The 27,788-nt window shown below is 31.6% G+C and overlaps 2 protein-coding genes and 1 long non-coding RNA gene across 4 annotated transcripts; all 3 read left to right on the top strand.

Moving 5' to 3' along the window:
- Positions 1–344: 344 nt before the first annotated feature.
- LOC135119430 (uncharacterized) lies at positions 345–2,031 on the top strand. The gene is made up of 2 exons (XR_010278216.1): positions 345–481; positions 1,832–2,031. It is a non-coding gene; the product is annotated as an uncharacterized LOC135119430 (long non-coding RNA).
- A 2,061-nt stretch (positions 2,032–4,092) lies between these two features.
- On the top strand, positions 4,093–12,141 carry LOC135122679 (general odorant-binding protein 70). Its single transcript, XM_064047034.1, has 6 exons — positions 4,093–4,354; positions 4,409–4,508; positions 6,269–6,351; positions 6,795–6,830; positions 11,326–11,482; positions 11,894–12,141. The coding sequence occupies exons 1-6, from the start codon at positions 4,280–4,282 to the stop codon at positions 11,977–11,979; spliced, it is 537 nt and encodes a 178-aa protein (XP_063903104.1). The 5' UTR covers positions 4,093–4,279; the 3' UTR covers positions 11,980–12,141.
- Positions 12,142–21,256: 9,115 nt separating this feature from the next.
- On the top strand, positions 21,257–27,225 carry LOC135122680 (uncharacterized). 2 transcript variants are annotated; one of them, XM_064047036.1, is made up of 5 exons: positions 21,257–21,315; positions 24,782–24,974; positions 25,027–25,450; positions 25,508–26,610; positions 26,663–27,225. In XM_064047036.1, the coding sequence occupies exons 1-5, from the start codon at positions 21,301–21,303 to the stop codon at positions 27,190–27,192; spliced, it is 2,265 nt and encodes a 754-aa protein (XP_063903106.1). In that variant the 5' UTR covers positions 21,257–21,300; the 3' UTR covers positions 27,193–27,225. The 2 variants fall into 2 exon arrangements, with proteins under 2 accessions (XP_063903106.1, XP_063903105.1); XM_064047035.1 differs by lacking the exon at positions 21,257–21,315 and adding an exon at positions 22,067–22,097.
- The last annotated feature ends 563 nt before the right edge of the window (positions 27,226–27,788 follow it).

Raw genomic sequence — 27,788 nt, forward strand, 5'->3', positions numbered from 1 at the left:
TATGCAGATAGGTCGGTAATTTTCAATGTGGGATCTCCTTTCTTGAAATCGGGTGTAATACTAGCTTTCTTCCAAATCGTGGGAAATGATGAATATTTGATAATAATATTAAACAAGTAAAATAACGGTGTTACAAAAATTGAGGCAACATCCTTTAGGAGGAAACTTGGGATATTATCCAGACCGGCTGTCATTGAGTTTTTACTTTGATTTAGAGTTTCTAATATTTCTATATCAATCTTTATTTGCAGATTATTGGGTCTTCATTTCTTATATTAAAATTTCTAGAATGTGGAGGAGCCTAGACGTTTTCAAAAAATTCACCAAATGCATTAACAATATTTTGCGGTGTTTCAAGTTCTTGATTTAGATATCTCATGAGTCCTGGGATTCTAGATTTTCCTTTTCTGGATTGAACATACGTCCAAAATTTTTTGGGGTCTGATGAGATTGATGGCTGTATTTCGTTTAGATACCGAAGGTAACCATTGTGCATTAAAAGTTTGGATTTAGATCTATAATATTTAAAACGGTCATAATAGTATTGGGTTTTAAATTTTTAAATTTATTATGTAGAGATGTTTTGAGTCGAATTGCTTCAATAATTTCCTGATTTCTTAACAAATTCTGCGCTAAACTCGTTTTAGATTTTAAGTCCCTACTGTGTTAATCTTCTTTTTGTGGGGACGAACTAGGTATAATAATCAGATCAGATAAACGATTCGTGGTAAAAAACAAAACAATATTTTTGAGTATTTGGGTTAAAAGTAATTGCAAAAAGTAATTGTTAAAGTGACTGAATTACTCAAAAAAAGCAATTCGTTACAATTACTCATTAAATTTTTTGAAAAGTAATACATTACAAGTACTCATTACTTAAAAGGAATTGAATTACAGTAATGGATTACTTGTAATTGAATTACTTCCAACCACTGACTACATACATTTATTTGACCTGGTGATATAAATGCCAATCTCAAAAGTCATTCTTTTCGGATATAATTAATGATGCTCTCTCGCTTTGTTATCCCACAAACACATGATGCATCAAACATGAGTATTTTGTGAATCCACCTTGAAGATCCAAGAGCAAACCTATTACTTTAAGGTCGCCGCAGACCTTCCACTAAGAACGTTTTGTGTTTACAACATGTCCAACAGGAACTGAGAGTTTTTCATTTCCGTCATGCACTAATAGAACTTCTAAACTACTTTTTGAAGAATCAATAATCTTTTGGATCATAAGGTTGACTCATTTGTTCAAAGAGTCCGTTTATATCGCGAGAGAAACAAATTGTATACCTCTTTTTCCAAAATACACTATTTCTTTAAACAGTTATTTTGGTGTCGGCAACTGAATGATATGAAGAAAAATCTACTTTATGATTTGTAGGTTCTCGTCATGTCAAATGGAAAAAACTGGCTCAACAGCAGCCCACAAAGTCAAAATCTTTCTGCAACTGTTACAAAATATATGCGGCACCCAGTTCTTATCTTAGATAATGACAGACATACCAAAGTAATACGCTGTTTGTAGTAACTCGGCGATAACTCGACTACTTTTACCAAAAACCAAAACACAAACTTTCCATAAATGTACGTCCCAAAAACTGTCTTGAGCATTTTTACACTGTCTATATTTTTTGCGCACTGGTTCAAAGTTGGGTCAGGTCAAGTCAGGTCAAGGCAGGTCAGGTCAGGTCAGATCAGGTCAGGTCAGGTCAGGTCAGGTTTGCTTTAAAACAGATTACAAACTATCTTAAAAGTGCATTCAATTGGAGTTTTCAATTCAACTAAAATGCAAAGTACCTACTTAAGTTTTTTGTTTTAGAACACTGACCAGTTTAACTCAGGTTCTAGACGCGATGGAATTGTTATGGTGGATATGAATTCAAAAGAAGTCAAAAAAGAAAACTTGATGAAAATTTGTGAACCAATGTATTATTAAAATGTTATTGCTAAATCACACTACATTAAACATTAAAATTAATGTACAATATTGTGCACTTAAATATAGCCATTTTAAGTAAACATTTCGTTTTTGTCACTAAACTGAAATAATACAGACTATTCACAAAAAATTCTGAAATTATTTCGTTTAAAATAAAATCATAATTATGTTTTTTACGATTTGGCTTTATAGGGCAGTTGCAATAAATAAAAAAGTCTGTTGCATAAACTAAGTATTTTCCACTCCACTCCTCTCCTCTACAAGCCAAGCTTAAAAAAATAAAAAAAATTAATGGCAGTATGAACTGCGGAAGTTATATAGTTTGTATTTATTTTAATTCTTTTGTACTTGTTGTTCTCGCCTAAAATTACATTTAAATGTATAGTATTCTTTTAAAAAAGTTTATACTTTCACTTTTGGAATTAATACGAAGAGAAGGGTTACGGAACTACATTATTTAGAAAAATAATAGGAACATCATAAAGCTGCATTACGATAGATTGAAAAAAAATTATTGTTCCAGTAACAACCTTGACGCCGGGTTTGTGCAAGTATTTGGTTAATAAATAATACTTAAAATAGACATACAAAAAATAAGTAAACTTGTTTCGCTAGTTGTTGCAGTTGTACATGAGCAAAAAAGCTCTTGTGGAAGACGCGAAAACAAGTGATTAGTTTTTAAAGTTATTGACAAAAAAGACGAGCGCCACTGGAGAGTGTTAAACATTTTTTTTTCAAAAATCAGTGTGATTATTTTTTACTATTTTTATCAAAAAAAAGTAGTAAAAAGCAAGATAATGAAATTATATGATCCAGTCTTGTATCCACGTCCCAGACACGCATGCGAACAAGTCCAGACTAATACAAACTCAAAATTCAGACGAGAAATTTGCAATTCTGGTCTCGTCTCGTGACATCATTAATATGCGGTACCTAAAACGGACAACACTTAACGCGTTTTTTTATGTAAACGAAAAACCTTCATATTTTCGTTAACTTACTATGAGACGTGATCTTTTCAGTAAACCTTGTTTAAAATGCAATAAATCACGCACTTTTTTTAATTAATGAGATTTAATAAAATTAAATAAATTAGGTTTGATCATTAATCATTTATATTTTAGAAAGTACACATCCATTTCTATACATTAAAGATTTTGGAGAGCAAAAATTTTTGTAAATGTTAAAATTAATATAACCAACGAAAATGCTTCCTAAATGTGTACATACGATCTGTATCTTTAATTAAATGAGAACGATGGTGAAATGGAGGAAGGTAGTACAATAAATAGGTAATTTTAAAAATACACTTTCATTATCTCGTTATTCAACAAAGTGAACATAACGAAATCATTACTTATTCAAAGCCATTTAAAATTAAAATCTAATGTTTTGAGGAAAAGGAAGCAATTACGTATGTGGTAAACTCATACTAGTTATAAAAATGGTTCTTATGTAACATATTGCACTGTTAATGACACATTATAAGACCTATATTTTTAAAGAAGGAATAGCACAGAAGGAAACGGTGATATATGCCAATATGTCATAAATATGACATTTTGACAATTACAGATTTGCAAACAAACGGTAATTAGAAACTGGACAAAATTTGCAGTAGGTGTTTTAATTGACGCAATTTTATTAAAAATACCAGTTTGTTTAGAGTAGTTTAGACAGTTTCAAAATAATACGATATAATAAATTGTCTACATATAAGCATATAAATTGGTACTTAATTATTACCAGTCTAGCAATGAATAATTGAATTTATAATAGTTATGACAGAATTTTCTCTACCACTACTTATTAATATAAAATTAATTAATAAAAATTAATCTTTTTAGTTTACTTAAGTAGTAGGTAAGTAATCAAACAAAATTTGATTAGTCGAAATAAATTTGAAAATTTGACTTTTTAAAGTCTCTTAAATGATTGTTTGCTACAGAACGTGGAGCCTATGCTTATCTCCTTGAACCATCTTCAACCAGGTCGACGCATTGATAAATTATTTAATAGTGAAAGTGTATTGCACCTGAATATTTATAAACCTTATAGTAAATGTTTGTAAGACGCACATTTGCATTTGTTTCAACAACGTTAAAACCATCGATTTTTATTGGCTCTGTCTGATTCCCAGCGTTCACAATATCCCCATCGGCCCAAGTTCGATACACATTTCTTGTACATGTGAAGCTCCAACAATTGAACTTCTTGATTTCATACCTCGACTTGCTCTAGTATTGTTGAGTAACGAGTCACTTTTACAAAATCACCTGCAACAGTGCTCCTGTGAATCATTTTATTTCTTTCGCTGAGCAAGTGCGGATGGTCAGTGTCAAAATGTGCGTCAAAGGTCTTGTGATTTTTGCCATTCTCGTTATTGTCGTTACAGAATCCAAGGTAAAGTCAAAAACTATATGGTAACAGTAGTTTTCATAGATTTTTTTTATGTAGGCGCAGAAACACAAATGTGATATTCCACCAACAGCCCCTAAAAAAATTGAAGATGTTATCAACCAGTGTCAGGATGAAATAAAACTAGCTATTTTATCTGGTAAGATTGAAGTATAGGTGATTTTTTTTTTAAATAGCGTAGTTAATACTAAACGTGCACTGAAGCCGGTTTCAGAATAATGGCAAAAAATATACAGCAAAACGTTTTTTATTCTAAAAATTCCACACATTTAATATGCTAGGTTTTTACAGTTATTGAACTGAAGGAAAATTATAGTGATACATGTCCATGAAGAATGCCATTCACTTATAAACAATTAATGCTGTTATTATCCTTTGTTTAAGATAAACGATTTCAGCTTTTAGTCATCTTTATAAAAATGTGTTTTTTTCTCATTTCCTGTTTCAAGTCGTGTCTAACCTGCTGGGCCGGATTCGTTTCGTTATACAAATATTGCCTTATTACTTTAGAAGAGACTACAAAACCTGTATATTTAAATCACATAAAATTTACGAAAACACGTACCCTTCTGAACATTTTACATCTTTATTAAACGAAAAATGTGTCTTATTTTTTGGTTGCTGTAGTTGAGACTATAATTTATTATAAAAAAATAAAAATTATATTGAATATTTGTTCAATGTCATTAATTTATTAGATAATACGTATATGTTTAATATAAAAACAACAAGTTTTGACTGATAATTATACGTAAATGTACAAAAGGAAATAAAAATATCAAAACGCAAATCATTAGCATGGATTAATTTTTTACTTGGAAACGTGTATCTAATTTGAATAAATCTACTTTTCTGACGTCAAAACATCACGTATTTTAAATTTAAATTTAAAATCTATGAAGATAATAAGATAAAATAATCTCAGCATATGTCTTGTCTTGACTAAAATTGAAGTAAAAACATTTTTCTATTTTCAAGACGAAGCTACGTAGTGGTCAGTTTTATGTACCTAACTAAAAAAAAAGATTACTGTCATCTTACTTGACAATTGCGACCAAGGTCGTAGAGCATATATGTATACAAACATGAATTTTTTTTTTTAAGTTGTTTGTTTTTATTAATGAGAAAAGTTGCGCTACAAAGTAAATTTAATATTTAATTAACGCTTAAAAATAAAAGCAGGGAAGAAAAGGAAAGAAATGTATGGAAAAGTACTACCATACATCTAATATCTAGCAGTTATCAAACAAATCATTTTTGGTTTTAAAGTATTACCAATTTATGTTATTTTCAGATTTTTACATATCATTCTACAATATTAATAAATAATTGTTACTACACAACACAGATAATAATTAAAATCATTCTTCTTGTTTCCTAATTTTATTTTGTTTCGCAATTTGTTATACAGTATCTTAAACATAAGAAAAAAAAAATTAAACTGTAGATAATAGAAAGTTCTGACATTTAAAATTTTTTTTGCATAAATTTCTTGTTAAATAAGCCGCAATTTTGAAATTTACATTCATAACATTGTATATTTTAAATGTCAAATGAATTGTTAAACAATGTTGAAAATTACTTTTAAACTTTTATTAAGATGATAATCACAATATAATACCGATGCAAAAATTGCCATAAATAATAAATTTTGTATCAAAAAATTATTTATTTAATTTTATTACTATACCTACTTAAAATGTAATTGGTAATAGACAACATTTTCACTATTTTCCGCTTCTACCTATTTAACTACCTTTATCTGGTTTGAAAGTGCTCAACAGAAAGTATTAATGCGGCAAACTTCTTCAAACAAGATAATAATTCACTTTCTACCATTAAAATTAAACACCATTTAGCAACTCTTGTTTATATTTGGATACTTTATTTTAATTTTAGAGGCCCTGGAAGCGCTTAGTTTGCACGAAAAAAGCAGATCCAAGCGTGACACGTTTTCCGACGATGAGAAACGCATTGCTGGGGTAAGTACCTATATGTAATGGAAGTGACCCAGTAAAGAATTCTTCTCTGTTATTACATGAGCACTTCGTTTCGACGATAAACCAAGCATGCACATTTTGACATTTGCTCCCAGCAATTTAAGTGCACTTCAAAAGTGCTGGCGTCCGATGTGCCAGTTTTACTTTTGCAATCAGCTTTCTAAACTGGTTATCATATTATGTTGTGTCTGACTTCATACAGAAATTTACCATCAATTACGTAATTGTAATTGACGGGTATTTGTATTGTTATAAACAGGATATTTGATTTATTTTTTTTTATTGTTTTTTTTTTAATTTTGGGGGATATGATGTAGAAATGTGTATCTGGGTTTATTAGTTAATTAAAGTCATTAAGAACGCGAAAAAACAAGAATCTATTTCCTCATTTCATTTCTTTTGATTTTAACATATTTTTGTTTTAGTGTCTCCTACAGTGCGTCTATCGCAAAATGAAAGCGGTAAGTTTTTGTAATTTTTATATTTCACAAAACTGATAATATTTTGTAAAGGTGAACGTGAATTGAAACGACGGCTAATTATTATTATCAAAAGCTAAACGACTAATCGAATTAAAAATTACGATGTGTTGACAAATTGTTGATTATATTTGTCAGTGAAATTTCTTAACTTCAGTAATTATTGATTGTAAAATGTAGTAATTACAGTTGATGGAGGTCTTTTATGATATTTAGTATTTAGGTAAAATTATAAAAAGGCATGTGTGGTAATAGTTATACAATTAGAACAATTTTATTAATACCTGAAACATGTTTTGAAATATTTAAATTGCGCTAATGTATTATGTAAACAAAAACAGTGGATGTGGTTTTTTCGTTTAGCAACTGTCAAACCATTTTCTAGACAATCGTTATGAAATGTATTGTGACAGAATGTTAATGTTAGATGCGAAAAAATTAATTCGTTTAATACCGACGTGTAAAGACAACACAACCCTTTGGAAAACATGGTTTTATTATAATTATTCTTCTTGCTTTATTTTATATTCATCCCTCGAAAATGTATACATTTTACGTTATACAAAAAAATATTTTATTTTCAAACGTCATATAACTGACACTTATATGACGGTTTTACCGGGGTTTAAGTGTCATTTCTATGACACCGTGTTTGAGCGGCGTATAAGTACTGCTTATACTCCGCCGGCGTATAAATAAAGCATTTATACCCCGCCGGAGTATAAATATGTGAAAATCATAGTGGTTGTCAACCATAGTAACCATGGTAAGTGAAATCAAGGCAATTCCTTAATGAAGCAAGAAGATGGGAAATAATCATTTCAAAAGAAGATTAATCGTTTGAAAATAAAATATTGTATTTCATTCGGAGTTTAAGTGACTTTATGTGACTCGTATGGACTTAATTCGCCTCGCTATTGCTCGGCGTTTAATCGTCCATACTCCGTCACATAAAGTATCACTTAAACTCCTAATAAAATAAATATCTATTATACATACAATACAACAATTTGGTGGATCTGATTTGTGTTGAGTTATATATTATTATGGGAAGTTTATCTTATTCATTTTGTCTTATGATTACACACAGTACAATTTTTAGCATGTCGTTTCATTTTGATAAACAGTGATACTAAAATGTTCGACAAAAGTAACTAATTTTACATTTTTACTTAATTAGTCTTTACTTTTTAAATTTACTTTGTTTTAAATTTGCTATTTTATAAATTTTCTCTTTCTTCTGGCTTTATTCGTTTTGAATAATGTACTTTTGCGTATGTTTACACTTTTATTTTCCTTCCGTTGTTGGTGATCTTTGCACATTTGCACTTACCTTTCAAACTTATTTAGTTTTTCGATTTGTCGGTTTATTTTGTGTTCCTGAACATCCATTCATATTGGTGTATTTACTGTAAATTTATTAAAAGGAAATTTTCAATTCTCACAATTTTTACCTTTGCTACATTATATTCTTTTTTCTATATCCTATATCACTTCTATTTAAGTGTTTAGTTCAACCATTTCTTCTATGCTTTCTGCTCTTTTAAATTCCATATTTTTCCTGTCTGGGAATTTATGTGTTTCGTCTTCATTTCATATTTCCATTTCTTTAATCTTCCCGAGCTGAAGCTAAGGAGAATTATAACAGGGTCCATCCGGCGATGACTACTTTTATGTTTTCTCGACGTTTGATGACCCCTTGAGTAAGAAAAAATAGATCACTCGCTTTCGTCGATCGGTCGTCTGTCATCTGTCTCGATTTTTACTAGATGGCCAAATCTCCGAAACTAACGAAGATGATTGTTGTCAAATTTTAGAAGCAATGTATTTGTCTAATTATCCCCACGAACAATTTGATGACGTCAACTCAAAATTTTACTTGGTAAATTTAGTCGTGTACTTGTGATTGGCGATTTTATTTGACACCAGAACTCCGAAACTGTTAAAGAGATTCGTAAAATTTTAGAAATATTTCACGAATGTCGTGTACAGAGTAAAATATAAAAAAAAATTCTAGAGAAATTTTTCTTTATATTTGTTAGAACTGGTCTTACCAAAATTTTGATGACGTAATTTAAAAATTTTGACAAGCATATAATAATAAACAAATTGATTAAATAATAAACTTTTATAACTGTGATCGATTAATTTACCCTATTTTGGCCTTATGCACATGAGTTTTTGGATAAAAAGCAAAATTTGACAATTTAAGTTAGTAACCAGGAAACTGATTGTTCTGAAAGTTTCCACACGCTTTGCGGTTAGCACACATATGGTAAATCGGCAATTAGAATTCATTTGTCTACCTTTTCCAAAAACCCCATGATGTCATCATTTTGGTGAATAAATTTTGACTGACATTAATTATAATGCGAAATTCTCCTTTATTGTGGTTTAATAACGTATCCATATTTTTTTTATTAATTAAATCAAAAACTTACTTAATTAGCCCAGCATTCTAGGTATAAAGTATTGTTGTTATTAATGTTAACTATGCTTATCAAAAATTGAAGACGTCTCCACAAAATGTATTACGAAATAGCAATATAGCATACTACTTTACCCACAGTTTGATAATTCGTCTCTGTTTTTATTTTAACATAAATATTAAGGATTGTCGTAAAAAATATAAGTCTCAAAATGAATTTTTATAGTTTTTCTTACAATCACTGGTACAGGCCGAAACACGTGTTACATCAAAATCGCATACATATTCTTGTTTCCCAAAGCACAAAAATGAATGAATTATATTGAAATGAATGGTTAAAACAAAAGCAAAAAGTTATAAATTACAAGGAAAAATCTGGCTCGACTGGAGTTGCCAAAATTTTACGTTTTACTCTGTTTTCCTAGTTTTTTTACTTCCCGAACTTAAATTCAGTAAGTGTTGTATTAGGAATAGAGTCTATCGGGCGAATCGCTGCTTTTATGTTTTCTCAAGATTTTATAATTCCTAGAGTGCGAAAAAGTAGGTCCCCGTTTCCGTCTGGCTGTCTGTCGTCTGCCGGTGGTCTGTCGCCTATACTGATTTTTATTAGACATTTTATATGTAAATTAGGAGCATCGTAGAGATGGTAAAAAGTTAACTAAATGTTGCCTAATTATCCCCACCGACAACATGATGACGTTACCTCAAAATTTTGCGTAGCAAATCTCACGTAACTTTCATAAAATAGCACACTCCTACAACTGTGGGTTATGAATCCATTATTATAGATTTACCATAGACATCCTGATTTTTGTAAAAATTGTTTAACTTTTTGCTGTTATCATAAGCACAGTAAATCGTTAATCAAAATTCATCATCTCAAAAGTTCCTAATAGAAAAATTTGCATGAAACATACCTTTGTTTTAACGCTACCTACAGATTTCGTTATTTTAACTTATAAGGTTCATCATAAAAAAATAATTCGCAAAATCAAATTTTATAATTTGTCAAAAAAGCTGGATTGTTGTATTGTAGTTGAAGGGCGAGGGGATTTCTGTCTACATAAACTTAAATCATTTTTTTGTGTTAACACTTGTAGACCCAAATCTGAAGAAAAAATATTCTCTATACCTGTATAAAAGATGCTCCCAGGAATTGATGTTGTTTAATACATCATTAGCATTAAATAAATTAAAGGAAATGAAAAAGATCTTTATTGTTTATGAATTGACTGGGTTTTGTGCAATTATGTGTAAGACTTGCCTCATCGCAACGACCGTGTAATTGAAGGAAATGAGGATTTAATTGTAATTTGTTGTTTTCTCTTACGAAAGCATAATAACTGCTACTTCAAATTAATTAATTCTTTTATAACTAAATATTGACCATATAGATATAGTTCATGATTTTGTTAGTACACTTGTAAAACGTTGCATATTTAAATCTTTACGAAATCATCCCACTACAGTACGTTTTACAATAATCAATAATAATCATAGTCAAAGTCACCTTTGGCTATTTTCCTGTAATTTATTGACTGTGATTTTAGGATTAGGTAATCAATTGCATATGACATATAATTCCAGAGGTGATTTTGATTGATATTTTTCAGTGCACATTTCTGTGGTGCACATTAGACATTAGATTCTTGTATTCAAAGAGTAATAATCATTATTACAACATTACAGAAAATAGTGTATACTTTTAAGTGTAATCTGCCGTTCTTATTTTACCATAATAATTATTTTTTCCTAACTAGATACACACTGATCAAAGCTATTACTTTTTTCTTTAACATCGCTGCCCTAAAATAATAGGAGTACTAAAATTACGAAATGAATATTTTATGACTGATGCAATTTAAACCTTTTTATTTAGCGTTATACCTGTCAGAAATGATGGTAGCACCTTCTAATTAATGGAAACGTGTTCCAAATTAATAGACACCGGAAAAAGTTGTGTCGTTTTATTTTTTCTCTTTTTTTACTTTAAAACTTTCTTTTCTGTGATGCTATATGGAATTTTTTACTTATCGTCTATGTTTACAGGTCAACGAAAAAGGTTTTCCTACTGTCGAAGGCCTTGTTTCTTTATACACCGAAGGAGTAAGTCAGAAGGAATACATCATTGCCACGCTACAATCTGTCAATGTTTGTTTGGTCAAAGCACAGAAAAAATTCGTGAAATCGCCTCAATCTTTAGAAGGTTTGTTTCAGCTATGGATATAAGTATTATTAAAATTTCTGTCTTTATTAAAATAACATATAGGTCGTGGTTTAAGACTGTTTCTCTGTAAATTTGGTAGTTTCATTTTAAGTTGTGTTGCTGTGTTATGAACACATTTTTTGTGCTTTTATTGAAATAATTTTATTTCTGATACCGAGCTTTTATAATTTATGAAGAGATAAAAACTCCACAATAACTTTATTTTTAGAGTAGTATTAATATTTTATACCTGACTTAAAAAATAACACTTCAAATCAATAAATCTCCGTTGTAGTAGTATTCTCCCACGATTGTAGATTTCTCAATTTTTATCGTTGACCTCAATTACTCAATTTTTAATAATAATTATTTTCTAAATGTTCGCTAATTCGTTGCCATTTTTTGTTTCAGAACAAGGAAAAACTTGCGATATTGCTTATGACGTATTCGATTGTGTTGCGGAGAAAATTGGAGAATATTGCGGCCAATCGCCCTGAAGTCATGGTCAAAAAATCAGACCATAATTGCGACACACACTTGTGAAAACACCACACTAGTCAACGAAATCTTGCATCCACTTGTCATACTTTTCGTTTTTAATTATATTTTTGTACATAAAACACAGCACTATTGTGTTAATAAATACAACTTTTAACTTACTTGCTACTTTTGACGACATTTGTATTGTTTAAAATTAATAGCATTATAAACATACCCATTAAGTTAATTTATTATCATTTATATATTCTGTAATTATGAAAAACCGCGCGTTATAAAAGTTCCCACAGAACATAAATCTGAGCCTGGCACAAAATTGGTAAAAAGTTGCCAAAATTAGCCTCACCTTCCATCTTAATGTTTCGTATCCCACAACATTTAGCCGAACAAAGCAGCAATAATTAAACAAACAAACGTGTGAACTTATCAGATTTTAAAGTTAAGGTCGATACCTGCTGCCATTATTTTTCATCAGGATAATATTTATGAATGTAGGTGTCGCAATGTTCGTTGTTTAAAATTATCATCTGTCTTAATTAGTTCTGGTAAGTCTATGTAAAGGTTTAATTTGTTAGATTAGTTGCATCATAGGATAATAGTTAGATTACTAAGAATCTGTTTTATACAAACCGTGTTATTACCCTTAAGTAATAAAATTTATGAACGGTAGCATGTTTATTGCCGTAACCTTGTTTGTGGGTGAAAAGGATGTTACATTCCGGTTATTAGAATATCTCCTAAAATCATCGACCTATTGTAAGTCAAGCAATTAAAAAGAACAATACTCCAACTTGATCCATCTGAAATTTTTTAACACTTTCTGTAGATGATGTTCATGTTTGTAGTTATTATGGACTAATCACAAACATCAGTAGCCTCCAAACAATGTTTTTCATTTTCAACCATGTGATTTTGTTTTCAGATCCGTTGCTATAAAGGTGTCTGGCAAGTTATTATGCATAAAACAAAGGCTAAGAATTGCTTGTATCATCTTAGGCATGATGTGATTAAGAATATTGGTGTTGTTAATTTAACACAGTAGAGTAGGTACAACAAGAAAAATGTGAATGGATCTCTCTGGGGAATCTTAAACACATTAATTATATTGTTCTCGTCTGTTGGTGTATTTTGATGTTAATTCACCTTCATACACCAATTCTATTTTAATCTTCAGAGTTGCAAATTTGTGTTACTGGATTTTATAAGTTATGTGTCGATTTTATTATGCTTACATTGAAAAAAAGTAGCATTAGATATTAAAGAATATATATATTCAGGATATACTTATTAGGCAAAGGGTGGTGTAGGTCATAATGTAAAACAGCTAGCTAAACACAGATAACGATAAAAAGCGACAAGTGTTACTTTTTGAAAGTTTGGAAATGATATATGGAGTTGAAACACGGATACAGATGGAACAGTAGATAGAAAAATGAAAGAAATTTATGCAAAGTTAGTACAAAGTGAATTGGGAAATGATTCATTATGCTGTGGAAAGAATTAAAATTGGGCAAGGAAACGCTGAACCAAGTAAGCGAATAGTGAGAGATAAACAAGAAATATTGGACAGAAAGAAAAATAAAATATTACAACATGTCTATAATATAAGTCTGGATTAATCCAATATTTTCAAAATAAAGACCTGTATAGACGTTGAAATTACAAAAGGAACAAAAAATAATGATAATTGAAGGTGATTTCAGCGCCATAATTGGAGAAAGAAACAAAAAGATATGTGAAAGAAAAACAAGAAACCAAAGCAAAAATAATACATAAATCATAAAATGAAAAAGGTGCATTTCTGTAAAAATGAATATAAGATGAAAGCGCAAAATAAAATAAACAGGATAACGAAGAGAGAAAATACAGGATGATGTTTTTAACTTGAAACTTTCAAATATCTTGAAAAATAAGCACTCTGCGAAAACCAGAATCAAAATTTAAACCGCGGGAGAAAGACATTAACTGAACGGCTATTTTTTGTTGAGGATTGGAAGTCTACGGCTAAAAGTATGTATGATTTGTCTGAAACATTTTTTTCGATCGTGATAGATGGCGCTGAATCGACAAAATTCAAATTTTTCCGATTTCTCCTACTGAGAACCTATGCATACGATTCTGCAATACGTTACCAATAAAAAATACTACGTTTTGTATAAACACTCAAAATTCGTCGTCAAAAAAGTTTATTCATATTGCAATATTCGAATAACTTGAAAATTGTTACCTGTAGAAATGTAAACGGCTGGCGAATAAACTATATTTAGTGTAACCCAGGAAGAACGATGTGCATGAAGTAGTTTTCTATTCCTTTAGGAATGCTTGATTAACGTGAGTCCTCTTGCCTCTCATTATCAGGGTGCTTAATTTACATAAGTCCCCTGGCCACAAGCATTTCTGATTCGCTCAATCTTCATATTCTCACGTGTTGTTGGTTATTGTTTGTAAACTTTGTCTTTGAGAATGATAGCTCCACAAAAAGAAATTTAGGGAACTAAGATCTGGTAATCTGGCAGGCAAATTTAGCGGACCAACTCTACCGATCCAGTGATCAAAGTACTTTACGTGCTACCATCGACTAGTGTGCTGGAGAACCATCATGTTGAAACCACGTATATTATCGCACTTCTAAGCTCAAGTTTTCAAATAATGTTGGCAGTTTATTTTCCAAAATGTCTCAGTAGATTTCACCATTCAAGTTGCCGTCAATAATGTAACGACTCATTTTTGATTCTTTACAATGAAAACCTGGCATTTTTTATTGCAGAATTGTATGCATAGGTAGGAGAAATCGAAAAAATTTAATTTCGTTTATTACAGCGTCATTTGTCCTGTATATAAAAAAAGTTTTAGACGATCCCTACTTACTTTTAGCCGTAGAATCCGAATCTGTAATAAAAAGTTGGGGTTCCTATTTAAGATTTCAAAGTTGCCCCCGCCCAAGCAGAGGTAAGGAGGACTAGTTTTTTGGACCAAAGTATTTCCCCTATAGAATGATTAAATTTTGAATCTCGACATTTTTTTGTAGAATGCTTATTTTTCTAGATATTTGAAAATTCCAGGTTAAAAAAATCAGCCTGTGTACAAATAGAGTATATTCAGATTACACGAAAGAAGAATACAGGAAAAGAAAACAATCAAAATTTCCTCGACTGTGAAGTACAATCAAACATGTCCAGTTTCTTAGGTAAACTATGAAATTAATTTTGGATTTTTTTTTTTGTAATAACCCCTTTAGTTAAATAAAATTGTTTGTGAATTGCTGAACTAAAGGTAACGAAACATGATATGTGTATGTTTCAAGTGAGGACAAATAAATAGCAGTGTGGATAGGCACAATTTAATATTAATAATAACAGTACTGAACTCCCAAAATTTCGCAAAAATGAGGTAAACTGTTTTTATAATAAATAATAAATTGCTTTATTAAGTAATTATTTTTTAGGTCACCCCTGCATGAGCAATTTTAAGAAATCTCAATGTATTAATAAACTACACAACATTTTGTACATTTTAAAGATGATTTATGCAATAAAATATTACAATGAGAACATCAAATTTTTGTAGGGAACAAACAGTTAAAGTTCATAGAAATTTACCAGGCTAATTTAAAATGTAGAACGTTATTATGCAATACAACATTGGATATTTAAGGTACAAAATAAAGCCGACTTCAAACGCCACGAGTGTATAAATATGTCATAATTTATAAAATTTAAATAAGAATAAAGATAAAATTTTGGTATCAAATTTTTGGTGTAGATGATCAGCCAAATTTTGGTTACTGTTTCACCATTCACACGATATTTCTAAAATACAGATAAAATTTGACAACAATAGGTCCGGTACTTTCGGTTATCTAATGAAATAATTGATAAGCACCCCACGATTAAAGTTAAAGATATAGATGTAGTACATCGTTTAATGAATTCTCTTTCGATTCCGCATGATGTCTTTGAGAATCAAATTAAGAACCTTGGATTTATAACTGTATCAGAGATGTCCTTTCTAAGAACGGGAATACAAAATACTGAGTATGGCGGCACTGAGACAATAGACCCCCAAAATTTTGCGGTCATACCTACAGAAACGTCAGCAAACGTTTCCGGAAAAGAACAACTGAGTGACGATTCTTCTTCCGAAATTTTTCCTCTTGATTTATAGGGTAATTCTAGTAAAAATAGCAGCCACAAACTAAAAAAAAGCAAAAATGAACGACTCCTGCGAAAGACTGACACCAATATCAGACTTATTGCTTCCAGTCAAAGGTTTATTGAACTATTCAGAACAGTATCCCCCAAGTTATGATGAAACGGTAGAAATTACGGATAAAGCCATGGCTGAAAAGGACATTTTGAGCTTAATACGGACTTACTCTGAAGATGTTGATGGGGTGTACAGTTTATTATTGACATGTACCCGATCATAGAACATAAAAGCATAAGAAATAGATGCAGGAAAGTACAACGGAAAATCAAAAAAGCAAATAAATGTAAGTGACAGAAGGCCGTCCAAAGACAGTCAAACAGATAATATGCTTATGGATTTATCTTTCCTGCAAGAGGGAGCTCATACTAGAGAAACAAATGGTTTTCTCTCCTAATTAAAGCCTCCTTGAGTTTTTAAAGTATATATTTATCTTCGTTTGTTTAAATAATACTTCTTTTTGTTCAAATTACTTTGTCAGCTCTATTGTTTACACTAATGTGGCATCTTTAAGTGCAAAATATGATGATTTTTGCGGTTTTGTGGAACTGTATAAGCCCCCTATTATACTGTTAAGAGAAACGTGGTTAACTCCTGCATTACCAGACGGATTGGTTTCTCTGGAAAATTATTCATTATTCCGAAATGATAGGGTGCATATGAAAGGAGGTGGGGTTTGTATATATTTTTTAAAATATGTCTTGTCCAATTTTCGATCACTCCACTATCGTTCCATAATTGTAGTATTAAAGTCAAGTTGTCTAATAGGTATGTTACTTTTGTTTTGGGTTGTGTATATAGGTCTCATTCCTCTTCAGTTGGATTGATAGCAAAATTTTAAAATTGCGGTTGCGTTTGAAACACGAATTGCTGAATCGAGACTTAAGTGTCCTCTTGATATCATCTATATTAATTTCTACGAGGCATATGATAACATTCCAAACAATCGTCTTCTTCATAAGCTGCAACACTGTGGTATACGGGGAAATATTCTTGTATGGATTAATTCATTCTTAAGTAGGCGCACTTTCCGTGTCAAGATTGAGAGTGCGTTCAGCAAGAGTACTGATGTTATGACTGGGGTACCACAGGGCTCAGTACTCGGCCCTTTACTTTTTTTTATTTACGCAGCTGATCTAAAATATATGCTCACATCATTGTTTGCTATCTATGCTGATGACGTCAAGATATACAACAAAAGCAGTAATTTTTCAGAATTTAATGCAAGGCCTTCATGTCATACATAATTGGTCCAAAGACTGGTTACTCCCGTTAAATTTAGACAAATGTACTATTTTATATATTGGTAATAAAAATCCCAGACATCCATTTTGTATAGGCAATATTAAGTTGTCCAGTACATATTCGTATTTTGATTTCGGTGTTGAAATTAACAGTGATCTGTCTGATGTTGTTTCTGCTAAGCAAAACATTCGCTGAAGTAACTACTGTGGCTTTTTCAAAATTATATAAAACTTTTGTGAGGCTTTTATTTGAATTTGCTAATTGTGGTTGGTCTCCTGTACTTCAGCAGGACATTCGATGTCTGGAATCGGTTCAGCGAAGGGCAACCAGATTCTCATATGGCAGAAACCGGCCACCATATCATGAAAGACTTGGTTATATGAACCTTTATTCGCTTTCTGAGAGGCGAAAGAGAGACGAGGTCATTAACATAAAAAAGTCATCATACTGTGTGTGTCCTACGTGGTATGGCATCTACTGAAATTCCGTGCTTTAATTATTATCAATGACAATAATTCGCACAACAATAGACATATATCGTCGATATTACATATTTGAATTATTTTAGTCTACATATAATTCTATACCATATCTACTAAGTATATCAAAGATTTCATTCAAAGTCAACAATTAGATGAAAAACCATTTCGTAGTTTAAACATTAATAAATATATTACATATATATAAACTAGTTTGCTTAACAGTAGTACTAAGTACAGTCTAATTTTGTTCGTGACCACATTAACTTTGAGATTTTTAAATTTAATGATAATTTTTGAACCACAAGATAAAACCATTAAGTAATCGTATTAGATAGTTAATCCTAACACATAGCTAGAAACCAGCTAATTAATAAGAACCACTGGTAAGAATTATTATTACTGATAATGTATCAATTTATGGAAATATTTTCAACTTACATGAATTGAGTTTTTTTTTTCACTCAACCTATGAAATTAGCTCAGTGTTCATAACGGGATTGAAGTTAGCTTCCGATCTGAAGCTGGATCTCAATTTTCGAAGGCTCTTTTTTATATTTATGACCTCAAAGTATTGTACTGTATTTATTAGGACAGATATAATTATTTCAAGTGCATGAGGCGTTTATCAGCTACCTAGCTTAAGGCAAACTGATCTCACTTTAAGTCAATGAAACACGAATCTAAATAGAAATTCAAATCCAAAGCTAACTTCAGTGACATTGTTTAATTATGCTGTCATTAAATTGTTAACTATAAAGAAGCAAACAAATATTTGTTAATATTTTAACAACAGTCAAGAAGATGTTCCATTTCAGTTGATGATAAAATTACCTTCTCTGTTTAGGAAACAACACCGCAGATAATTTACAAAAAAACGTTTTTGTTGTAATTGGAACCTTAATTATTAATTCGTAGCACTTCCGGTTATATTAAATTCACAAAAAAAAACGAACGGATACAAATGCTGCAATAAACTGCAGAACGAATTAAAAAAACTGGGTTAAAAAACGTTAGATCCACGTAAATAAGCAATGACAGATTAACATATGTTGCAGCATTTAAAAAAAGAATAACTAAAAATCGAGATTGCAGTTTGAGAAAACTACAAACAAAATTGTTCACTTTGCAAAAGTTATATTTCACAATAAAATCCAAAGATCAGCAGATGTTTAGAAAAGATCACAAAAGGAAAAACAATATAGTAATAAATTAATAAAAAAATTATAAAAACTCTGTCGACGTCACATTTTTTATTAAATTCATGCTAACATGTTGCGGCCATTTTCAAAGCAAGGCAGTCAAGGAAAATTAATTGCATCATAACAAAGTTGTATGTATTTTGTTTTCCTTCACTTCCTTGCTCTGAAGATTGCACTAGAGGGTGCTGAAACATGTTAGCATGGACTTAATAAAAAATATGGCGTTGGCAGGGTTTTTATATTTTTCATTAATTGTATGTATTGTAAATAATGGCCACTTTGAGAAGTAGAACGGAAATATTAAATTTAATATATTAACTTTATTGTTATAAGACAATTTCACAACTAGAACTCGGGCAAAAAGAAGAAATGACGTATAGAAAGAAAATGAGAAATTAAAACAAAAGTAAATTATACAATGAAGAAGGAAAGTTTTTTGGGATTACTATCTAGAAAACGGAAGATAGTGAGAAACAAAATAGATCGTTGTTAAACAATTTTGTTTAGTAGATTACTATCATAAGATTTAAAGTGAAAGATAAAAAAATTACGAATCCAGAAATAAAAAGAAATAGTGAATATAATAAAGAAGGAATAACTAAATTGAGAGCCAGAAAAATTATAAAATTAGTACTTCATAAAGAAAACAAGAATTCTTACGAGCAGGCGAAACGTTGCAGAATGAAGTATAAAAAGAAAAGCACAAAGAGAATTAAGCAGACAGCAAAATCAACAAATAGGACGACAAAAAGATCTGACAACAAAATTAAATTACAAAAAAAAACTAAAGGAATCAGACTTACTTAACTTCATAAAAATATTAGGAAACAAATTAACAATAAACAATTAAATGCGAATTCAAGAGTACAATAACTAAAAGCCAGTTTGGTAACAAAATTACCTTACAGTGGTTGTTCGTTTAGAAATAATACCATGGGTAATCTACCAACAAAAAAGTTTTGTGATAATTAGAACTGATTGTAGCATCGCCGGTTATATTAACTAAAAAGAAAATGAATGAACATAAAATTGTAAAATTGTCAAACAAGTTTATTGTATATATTTTTGACGGTACTATACAAGAAAAGACAAGCCCATGAACTGAAAGGACAAATTTTGCCCTTTCTATGTAGGCACATTTATATGTAATGCCCTTAATTTCGTTCCGAGTGTACTTAGTAGTTTATAGTATTTCTCAATATTTCTCCATTTTTAGCTTTATTCTCTGTTTTTATCGGTTTTAGATTGAGCTTCATTAGTCACTTAAATATATTTCTCATCCAAGGATAGCGAATTGTTCTTGCACTCTTGTTTCAATTGTTTTTTAGTATTGTGTATTTTATGTAATAAATAGTCTTTGTTTACATCTTACACCAAAAAATATTAAATATTAAAAAACAATGGTTTCTCTAGTTTCAACGAGAACAGATTTTTCTTCACCTTACAATCCAAGTGTACTTTTACAAAATAATATCTCCACTGGTATGAGAGCCTTTATCAAAGGCATTTTATTAAAAGACACCTTACTAATTAAAACAAGAAAAATAAAAAAAAAATCTTATCACAACGTACCAATTGGTACCATTCTAATATCATATGCACAATCTGGCTCACTGTTACTTTTATGAAAACAAAGATTTTGTGCTATAACTTTGTTTAGATGCGAGTGACAATAATTTGTACCACAAAAAGACATACATTATTTTAGTGTGTCATACTAATCTCATTGTTTAGTTATCAAATATGTTCTTAGTACAAAGTCAAAAAAATAGATGAAGGAAATTTCTTAATTTAAAAACTAATAGAATAAATATCTATATCTTTCTCATACCAATTTTCTTAACAGTACAATTAACTTTAAGTAATATCATTTAAAAATCAAGATATCTAATCAATCATATTATATCATATAACACACTTGGTGGAAATTATTATCACTGGTAATATTTGTTTCAATTTTGATCTATTGGAAAAGTAAAAAATTTGTATGACTGCTTTTCAAAAAAACACTTATTTCTATGCTAAAATCTGGAAAGTTAATATCGATTTACATCGAACCTACAGGCCGTGGTCACATGATACACTTATCTATCTCTGCTATATATTTGCAGGCGGTCAAAATAAATCAGATCTAAAGCGCAGAGCAGAGGAATAAGCTCAACTTGTGCTTCAGTGTGTTTTAATAAAAATGTCTGCTATACATGTAAGTGAACATTTGCAGTACATATACATATTTAACTCTTTAATTTTTGCATAAATTACTATTAACATTTTTATCATGTTATCGCACATGTTATTTGTATTTTACATTAGGTTATGTTAAAAAACTCGTAACAATTAATTCTGCATTTTCAAAAAGAAGAAGGACGCAACCATTTGTTAAGAGTAAGTGTAATTTATTTGACTGTTTAGAAATATCTTAATAAAATCTTAAGCGGATGGCTTTTAAACTTAATTGCTTTATTTTCCGTTTAATGAATGTTATTTGCATTACAGTATTCTGCGGAAGATAAATCCACATTTAATACCATCCATGCAATAAATTAATCGTTACTGAAGATTCTGTAACTTTAACTTGACTTGTTTAAAAGTCCTTTAATTAAATCACGTGATAATGCTCCCAAGACGCGTAATTCACCTAAAGTGACGTCCAAGAATTCAGCTAACAAAATCTGAGGTCCCAGCTTAATTGTAATCACCAGACCAAGGAACGATTTGCAAGGGCATCTCACAGATCTTTACGGTAGAAAGCATTCCCTCGGATTACAATGGTCCAGACGGGTATTTGGCAAGTTTCATTTTCAGAATGAGCAGAGAATAAATGGTCAGTCATTTGCATATGTCTTATTAAAAACAATGCTGAATAAAAAATAGTGTTGATGCCCCACTATTTTATCAACCACTATATAAAGTTCTTTATGGATTTTGGAGTTCAGTACCATTTTGATTTTTGTGTTTATAGTGTCTGCAATGTATTTGAAAAATGTAAGTGGTTGTGTGTCGTGTAAAGTCGTTTCGAAAAAGTTTCGGGCAAGATGAGCAAATCAGGCGATGGGAATATGACTTTCATGTCAATGTTATTTGCCCGAAATTTTTTGGAAACGACGGTACCTAAAGGACTATTATATTTGTGAAATTAGTGCACGGACTTTAATTCTGTTTACTTATCAAACAGTGCCAGTTGGGAAATTATTCCATTTTAGCGGTCAGCTTTAAATGTGAACCGATTGTAAAACAACAAATCTCATATAATTTTTATGTTATCTTGTACTACATGGTATATAGTTTCAAAATTTTCTAAATCTCACCTTAGTATGTTAAATTTTTTATGCCGTAAACTGTTGCCATTTTCAAATAAGTAGTTATACATTATTTAATGCGCAGTAACAAAAATCACACATATTATTATTAACGTTTAAAAAATGTAATATTAAGTCATCAGAGGTATTTCCAGAAATACGTAATATCCGGATCTAATTTTAGTAGGATGTAAAGTGTTACTTCTAGACCAGGATCTTATAGTGTGCATAACAAGTAAATTAATTTTTTAAAGATATACACACACGTAATATGCTCAATCGTGCTGCGTTTAAATCTAATAATGAATAACATCGCTTTGGAACGCATTTTGACTTTTGAGCGTTTTACTTAAACAATAAGATGGTCGAGCATATGGTCTATAAACATCCCTCAAAAAAACGAATTTACTATATTAAAAAAATTGACAGTGCATTTAAGCTAAATTTAAAAAGATAGGACTCCTAAAATTATTTTCATAAAACAAATAACGAGTGTCAAACACAATATAAAATTAATATGTGGTGGCATAGCCCTCAATCACAAGTTTTAAAAGTCTATCTTGAGGAACATTTTTCCATTCTTTCTACGTTTGTTGAAAGCTAAATTTCTTATCGTGCGATATTTTACCAGACATTTCAGCTGTCTCTATAAGTACAGTAGATAACATTTGAAAATTTTAATAGTTTCTGTAAAAAATACAAATCATAATACAAAAAAAAAACTAAATTGTGTCATAATTCATTTACATCAAAGGCACATACCTCGATAATAACATCATCTCCTATTGAATATTAATTGTGGGTACTTTTATTTAATTTATCAAATAAATTGTTGACACACTTTACGACGTTTGGTGGAAGAGTAACATTATTAATTGTTTTTAAATATTCATTCCAAAGTTTACCACTTTTTATGACTTGAAAATTTGAAATTTCCTGTTTCCCAAACTTCGATAATGCACTTCTTATACACGAACTCTTTGATTCTGCAACATCTGTTTGTAGTATATTTTTTCATTCTTTTCTAAAAGATGAAATTAAATAGAAAATGCATTAAAGGAAGAACGTTGCAATAACCTACCAGCTTATTTTGGACCTCCCAAATTTGATCAGCTTTTCAGTTCGTCTTTGAGTTATAGATATTCTTCCTGTTTATTAATTATTTAGTTGTTGTAGTATATTATTTTGTTCACTTTGAGTTTGAGTGTCTATATTCTTTTCCTCTTCTTATTTATTTTGACACTCTTGCATTATTTGCTCTTCACATTTCTTCAGTTTCATTTCACTTTCATACATTTGGTCCATCATGATGGCAGATGAGACATGGTGCTCTTTTTTAAAAAAAATTATACTTTTCGTCTGATTTATTGCGCTGTTGTCGTAGGGTTTCTACTATGTTCTTCAATACAGCTTCCCCTTTTAACTTAATCTGTTGTTCACTAAGGTTTTCTCTTGAGAACGTATTTTCGGCCTTCATGAGCGTGAGGGTAATATCATTTTCCGTCAGCATTTCTGCCTTTGTTCTGCTACAATTAGAATGTATAGCTATATGTATTAATAACCGTCAGTAATGGTAATACTTTACATTGGTATATCTAATTAACAAATTCAACTTAAATAATACAAATGAAACTATCAGTTTTTTACTTCTTGTTATTCAGCATGGCATAGATTTTTTTTACGTTCTTTCAAACACATGATACTCTTGCGATGAAATGAATCGATTGATCCCTCAATTGTCAAAATCGGCTCAGTAAAAACGATGCTACATTATAAATTGAATTTTTTAATGAAGCCATGTGCCTGAGATTTCCTGTAAGATGACAGGCAAATAGGTTTCCTTTAAAAAGGGTGATGGTCATGTCTGGGTTAATTACAACAGTCGCCATATTAAAGTTTCAAAAATGTATTATAGCCTATGATACTATGAAGGCGAATCGATTGATACCTAATTCGTTAAAATCGGTCCACTAAAAGATGTCGGGAAAAAGCACAAGTGCTGGAAAGTCAAATTCCCACGTCGGGGTAAGTTCGGGAGAGTCTTTCCGAGATGACAATTCAAATTGAACAAATTTATTTCAATCATTGATTTTGCTTGCCTTTTTGATAATATTGGTAGATGATAATACAAAACCTTATTCATATTGTCTAACATTTCTGAGTCCATTGGCAAAATCGGTAGAAATAGAATTTGGGTATTTTTGGGGTGTATACAAATTTGTGATTTTTGAAGGATTTTAGGTCATTTTTGATTGTTTACTTTCGGAAAACAGCAAAATTTTTTGGATTCTGCCTTGTTTTTAAGGCGCCAAATATCCTGGTCCAGAGGTAACATTTTACATCCTACTAATTTTAAATTTTTGTGTGCAGTGGCCTTCATGGTGCTTTCTTCTGACTTTATCGGTTTTAAAGACGACACAAGCTGCTGATGATGATTATAACATATTACAACGCGATGGATCCTTTCAATTTGGTTACAATAACCCGAACTCATACCATCATGCCGCTGGGAACAGGAATAATGTCGTGAGGGGAGAATTTGGTGGTCGCAATCCTGGAACAGGTTCATTTCAGTATGTGCAAACAGTTCAAAATCATTAAAATATATTTGGCAGGAAGAATTGATTCCACGGAATATACGGCAGGCCCAAGAGGTTATAGACCAAGAGGTAAAAATGTGCACAGGAAGTATGACTTGAATCAAAATGGTCCTCGACCCGTTGGATCAAGAGATGATCCCTACTACGATCCATATGAAGATCCTAGCTATAGCTTTGAATTTAAAACTCGAACTTACAATCGTCAAGAAAATGCCAACAGGGTCGGAGATGTTACTGGAAGATATAATTATATTGACGATGTCGGAGAATTGCACAATGTTGAGTTCATTGCAGGAAAGAATACTGGCTTTCATGTTAAAACACCTTTTCCCGATTCGAATCCACGAGCTTATTACGGACGTTTGTATTATAGAGGACGAGGAAAGCCAATCCCTAGAGGAAGAACATCAATTCAGCGAGGGCTTGATGGTAGTTACAGGTACATAAACTTTATTCTCTTCAAAAAATATATGTTTTTCTGATCCTTTAATTTCAGGTTTGTCTCAGCCGGTCCTGACCAAAGACGAACTGAAACAAGCGATTCATCAGGTCACGTGCGAGGTTCTTACACTTACCTTGATGATAAAGGTGTACAACATTCCGTCCATTACATTGCTGGACCCGAAACAGGTTACAGAGTCCTTAAAAATGTAAAAGGACCTCATCTTCCAACGGTATATCCATTTGGTCGACCTGAAATTATACCACCAGACTTCTATGATTACATCAAAGATGACGTGTTTGATACAGCTGCTAGTGGTCACGTGAAACCAAAACCAATTAACACTGGAGGTGGAGGTGGAGGTGGAGGTTCCAGACCCGGTGAAAGTGGATCCGACTTTGGAAGTGATTTGGGTACCCCTGGAGAAGGCCCAGATGGAGATAATTTGCCTGCTGCTGGGGGTGGGGGTGGAGGTGATGGTACTGATTTTAATAAACCTTCATCTGGTGGAGGTTCTAACAGACCCTCATCTGGAGGAAGTTTTGATAGACCTTCATCTGGAGGAGGTGCTAACAGACCCTCAGCTGGAGGAAGTTTTGATAGACCTCCATCTGGAGGAGGTTTTGATGGACCTTCATCTGGAGGAGGTTTTGATGGACCTTCATCGGGAGGCGATTTTGATGGATCTTCATCGGGAGGTGGCATCAGACCTCCATCAGGAGGAAGACCGTCGCCAGGAGGTGATTTTAACAGACCTGGAGGCGACGATTTTGGAGGCGATGGCGGCGACGAATCAGACGACTTCGAAGGTGCATTGTTTGGTCCTTCCGGTTCGTCAAAACCCAGGCCACCGAAGCCCTCAAGACCTCCACAATCCAGTGGGATTGGCGGTGGTGGTAGCGGTGGCAGCAGTGGTAGCGGTGGTGGAGGAATACAAAGACCTTCAGGGCGGCCGACACCTGGACCTACGCAAAGACCTGGCTCGGGGGGACAACGGCCAGGATCAGGTGGACAAAGGCCTGGAGGATCCGATGACGGTTCCTACAAACCTGATTCGGGTGACACGGGTGACGATGGGTCCTACATACCACCAGGAGACGCAAATCAGGATGATGGAAGTTACAGACCTGGACCAGATGACTCTGGTTTAAGCACCGGTATGATGACATATGTATAAAACGATTAGATCAAACAATATTGTTTTTGCAGGAGGAGGTGAACGTCCACGGCCTGGAGGATTTGGTGGTAGTACATTCGGTAAACCCACTCGACCTTCAGGTGGTGGGTCAAGTGGGTCAAGACCTGGAGAGTCATCGTATACAGATGATTACGAGGATGCCAATGGTTTATTTGGCAGCGAATCTAATTCTCGACCTCCACTTAATGGTAGACCACCAGTTATACAGATTCAGGGCGGTGTGGGTGGTCAAGGCTGTGAACGATGTTCAGGTACCATTGTGACCAATGTTGGTGACAGACTTTTCTCGGTACCACCTGGAGTTTCTGTTAGGGCACACGTTCAGTCGATTGACTTGTTGCCTTTAATATCCAAAGTTCCTTCTCCTAGTGAACAATATAACGAAGATATGAGTATAAAAACAGAACAACTTAATTCAGCGGCTAGTGATTTAGTGAGCAATAGTACGGTTACGGAAACTAGTAGAATAACAACAACAGCAGCGACGACAATACCTACTACTACTTTCACAAATACAGAGACAACAACTCTTAATGAATAATTTATTTAAATAATTATTATTTTGTAATATATTGTATAGTTATCAGAATTCTAATAAAGTTATTTTTTACCATAGTAATTAATTAACTACACTTTTTTTTATTATGAGAACACTGAATTATTAATTTTTTTCTTTAAGGTTATTGTTATTTAAAAACAATGTTCCAACAATTAAAAATATGTAAGGACAGTCTAGTGACATACTTTTAAAAGTTTCCTTAAAATGATGTAATAACATGGGTACCTTTTTAAATCAAGGCATTAAATCAAACAGTCGTATAACAATAAATTAATCAGTCTTTTAAGTTTACTTTGAATCATAACAGGTTTGTATTAATTAATACAGTACTGCATCCGAATGTTTCACAATTTAGTCATAACGTTTATATAGGAATATGAATTAGTTATAATAATTCCGTAGCTTAAAAAATTGTACAGTGCTATGTAAAAAGAAGATAATTATTTCACAAACAGTAAATCATGTGATAAAAAATCATGTTATTTGATAATCGACTGAATGTTTTTGCATTATTTTTCGACACAACAGGTACTCTTATATTTTATCATTGGCTAATGTTTTTACCTACAAAAAAGTCG

The sequence above is a fragment of the Zophobas morio genome, unplaced genomic scaffold (assembly GCF_036711695.1).
Source record: "Zophobas morio isolate AGI-343-1 ecotype UQ-CSIRO unplaced genomic scaffold, CSIRO_AGI_Zmor_V1 ptg000005l, whole genome shotgun sequence".
Taxonomy (NCBI): Eukaryota; Metazoa; Arthropoda; class Insecta; order Coleoptera; family Tenebrionidae; genus Zophobas; species Zophobas morio.

Bases quoted from the DNA above. Each gene is read 5' to 3' on its own strand.
- LOC135122679 (XM_064047034.1), top strand. From the start codon at position 4,280: ATGGTCAGTGTCAAAATGTGCGTCAAAGGTCTTGTGATTTTTGCCATT. The intron at 4,509-6,268 runs GTAAGATTGAAG...TTTTAATTTTAG, and splicing joins AAAACTAGCTATTTTATCTG to AGGCCCTGGAAGCGCTTAGT. The intron at 11,483-11,893 runs GTTTGTTTCAGC...TTTTTGTTTCAG, and splicing joins ATCGCCTCAATCTTTAGAAG to AACAAGGAAAAACTTGCGAT.
- LOC135122680 (XM_064047036.1), top strand. The intron at 24,975-25,026 runs GTTCATTTCAGT...TATATTTGGCAG, and splicing joins TGGTCGCAATCCTGGAACAG to GAAGAATTGATTCCACGGAA. The intron at 26,611-26,662 runs GTATGATGACAT...TTGTTTTTGCAG, and splicing joins TGACTCTGGTTTAAGCACCG to GAGGAGGTGAACGTCCACGG.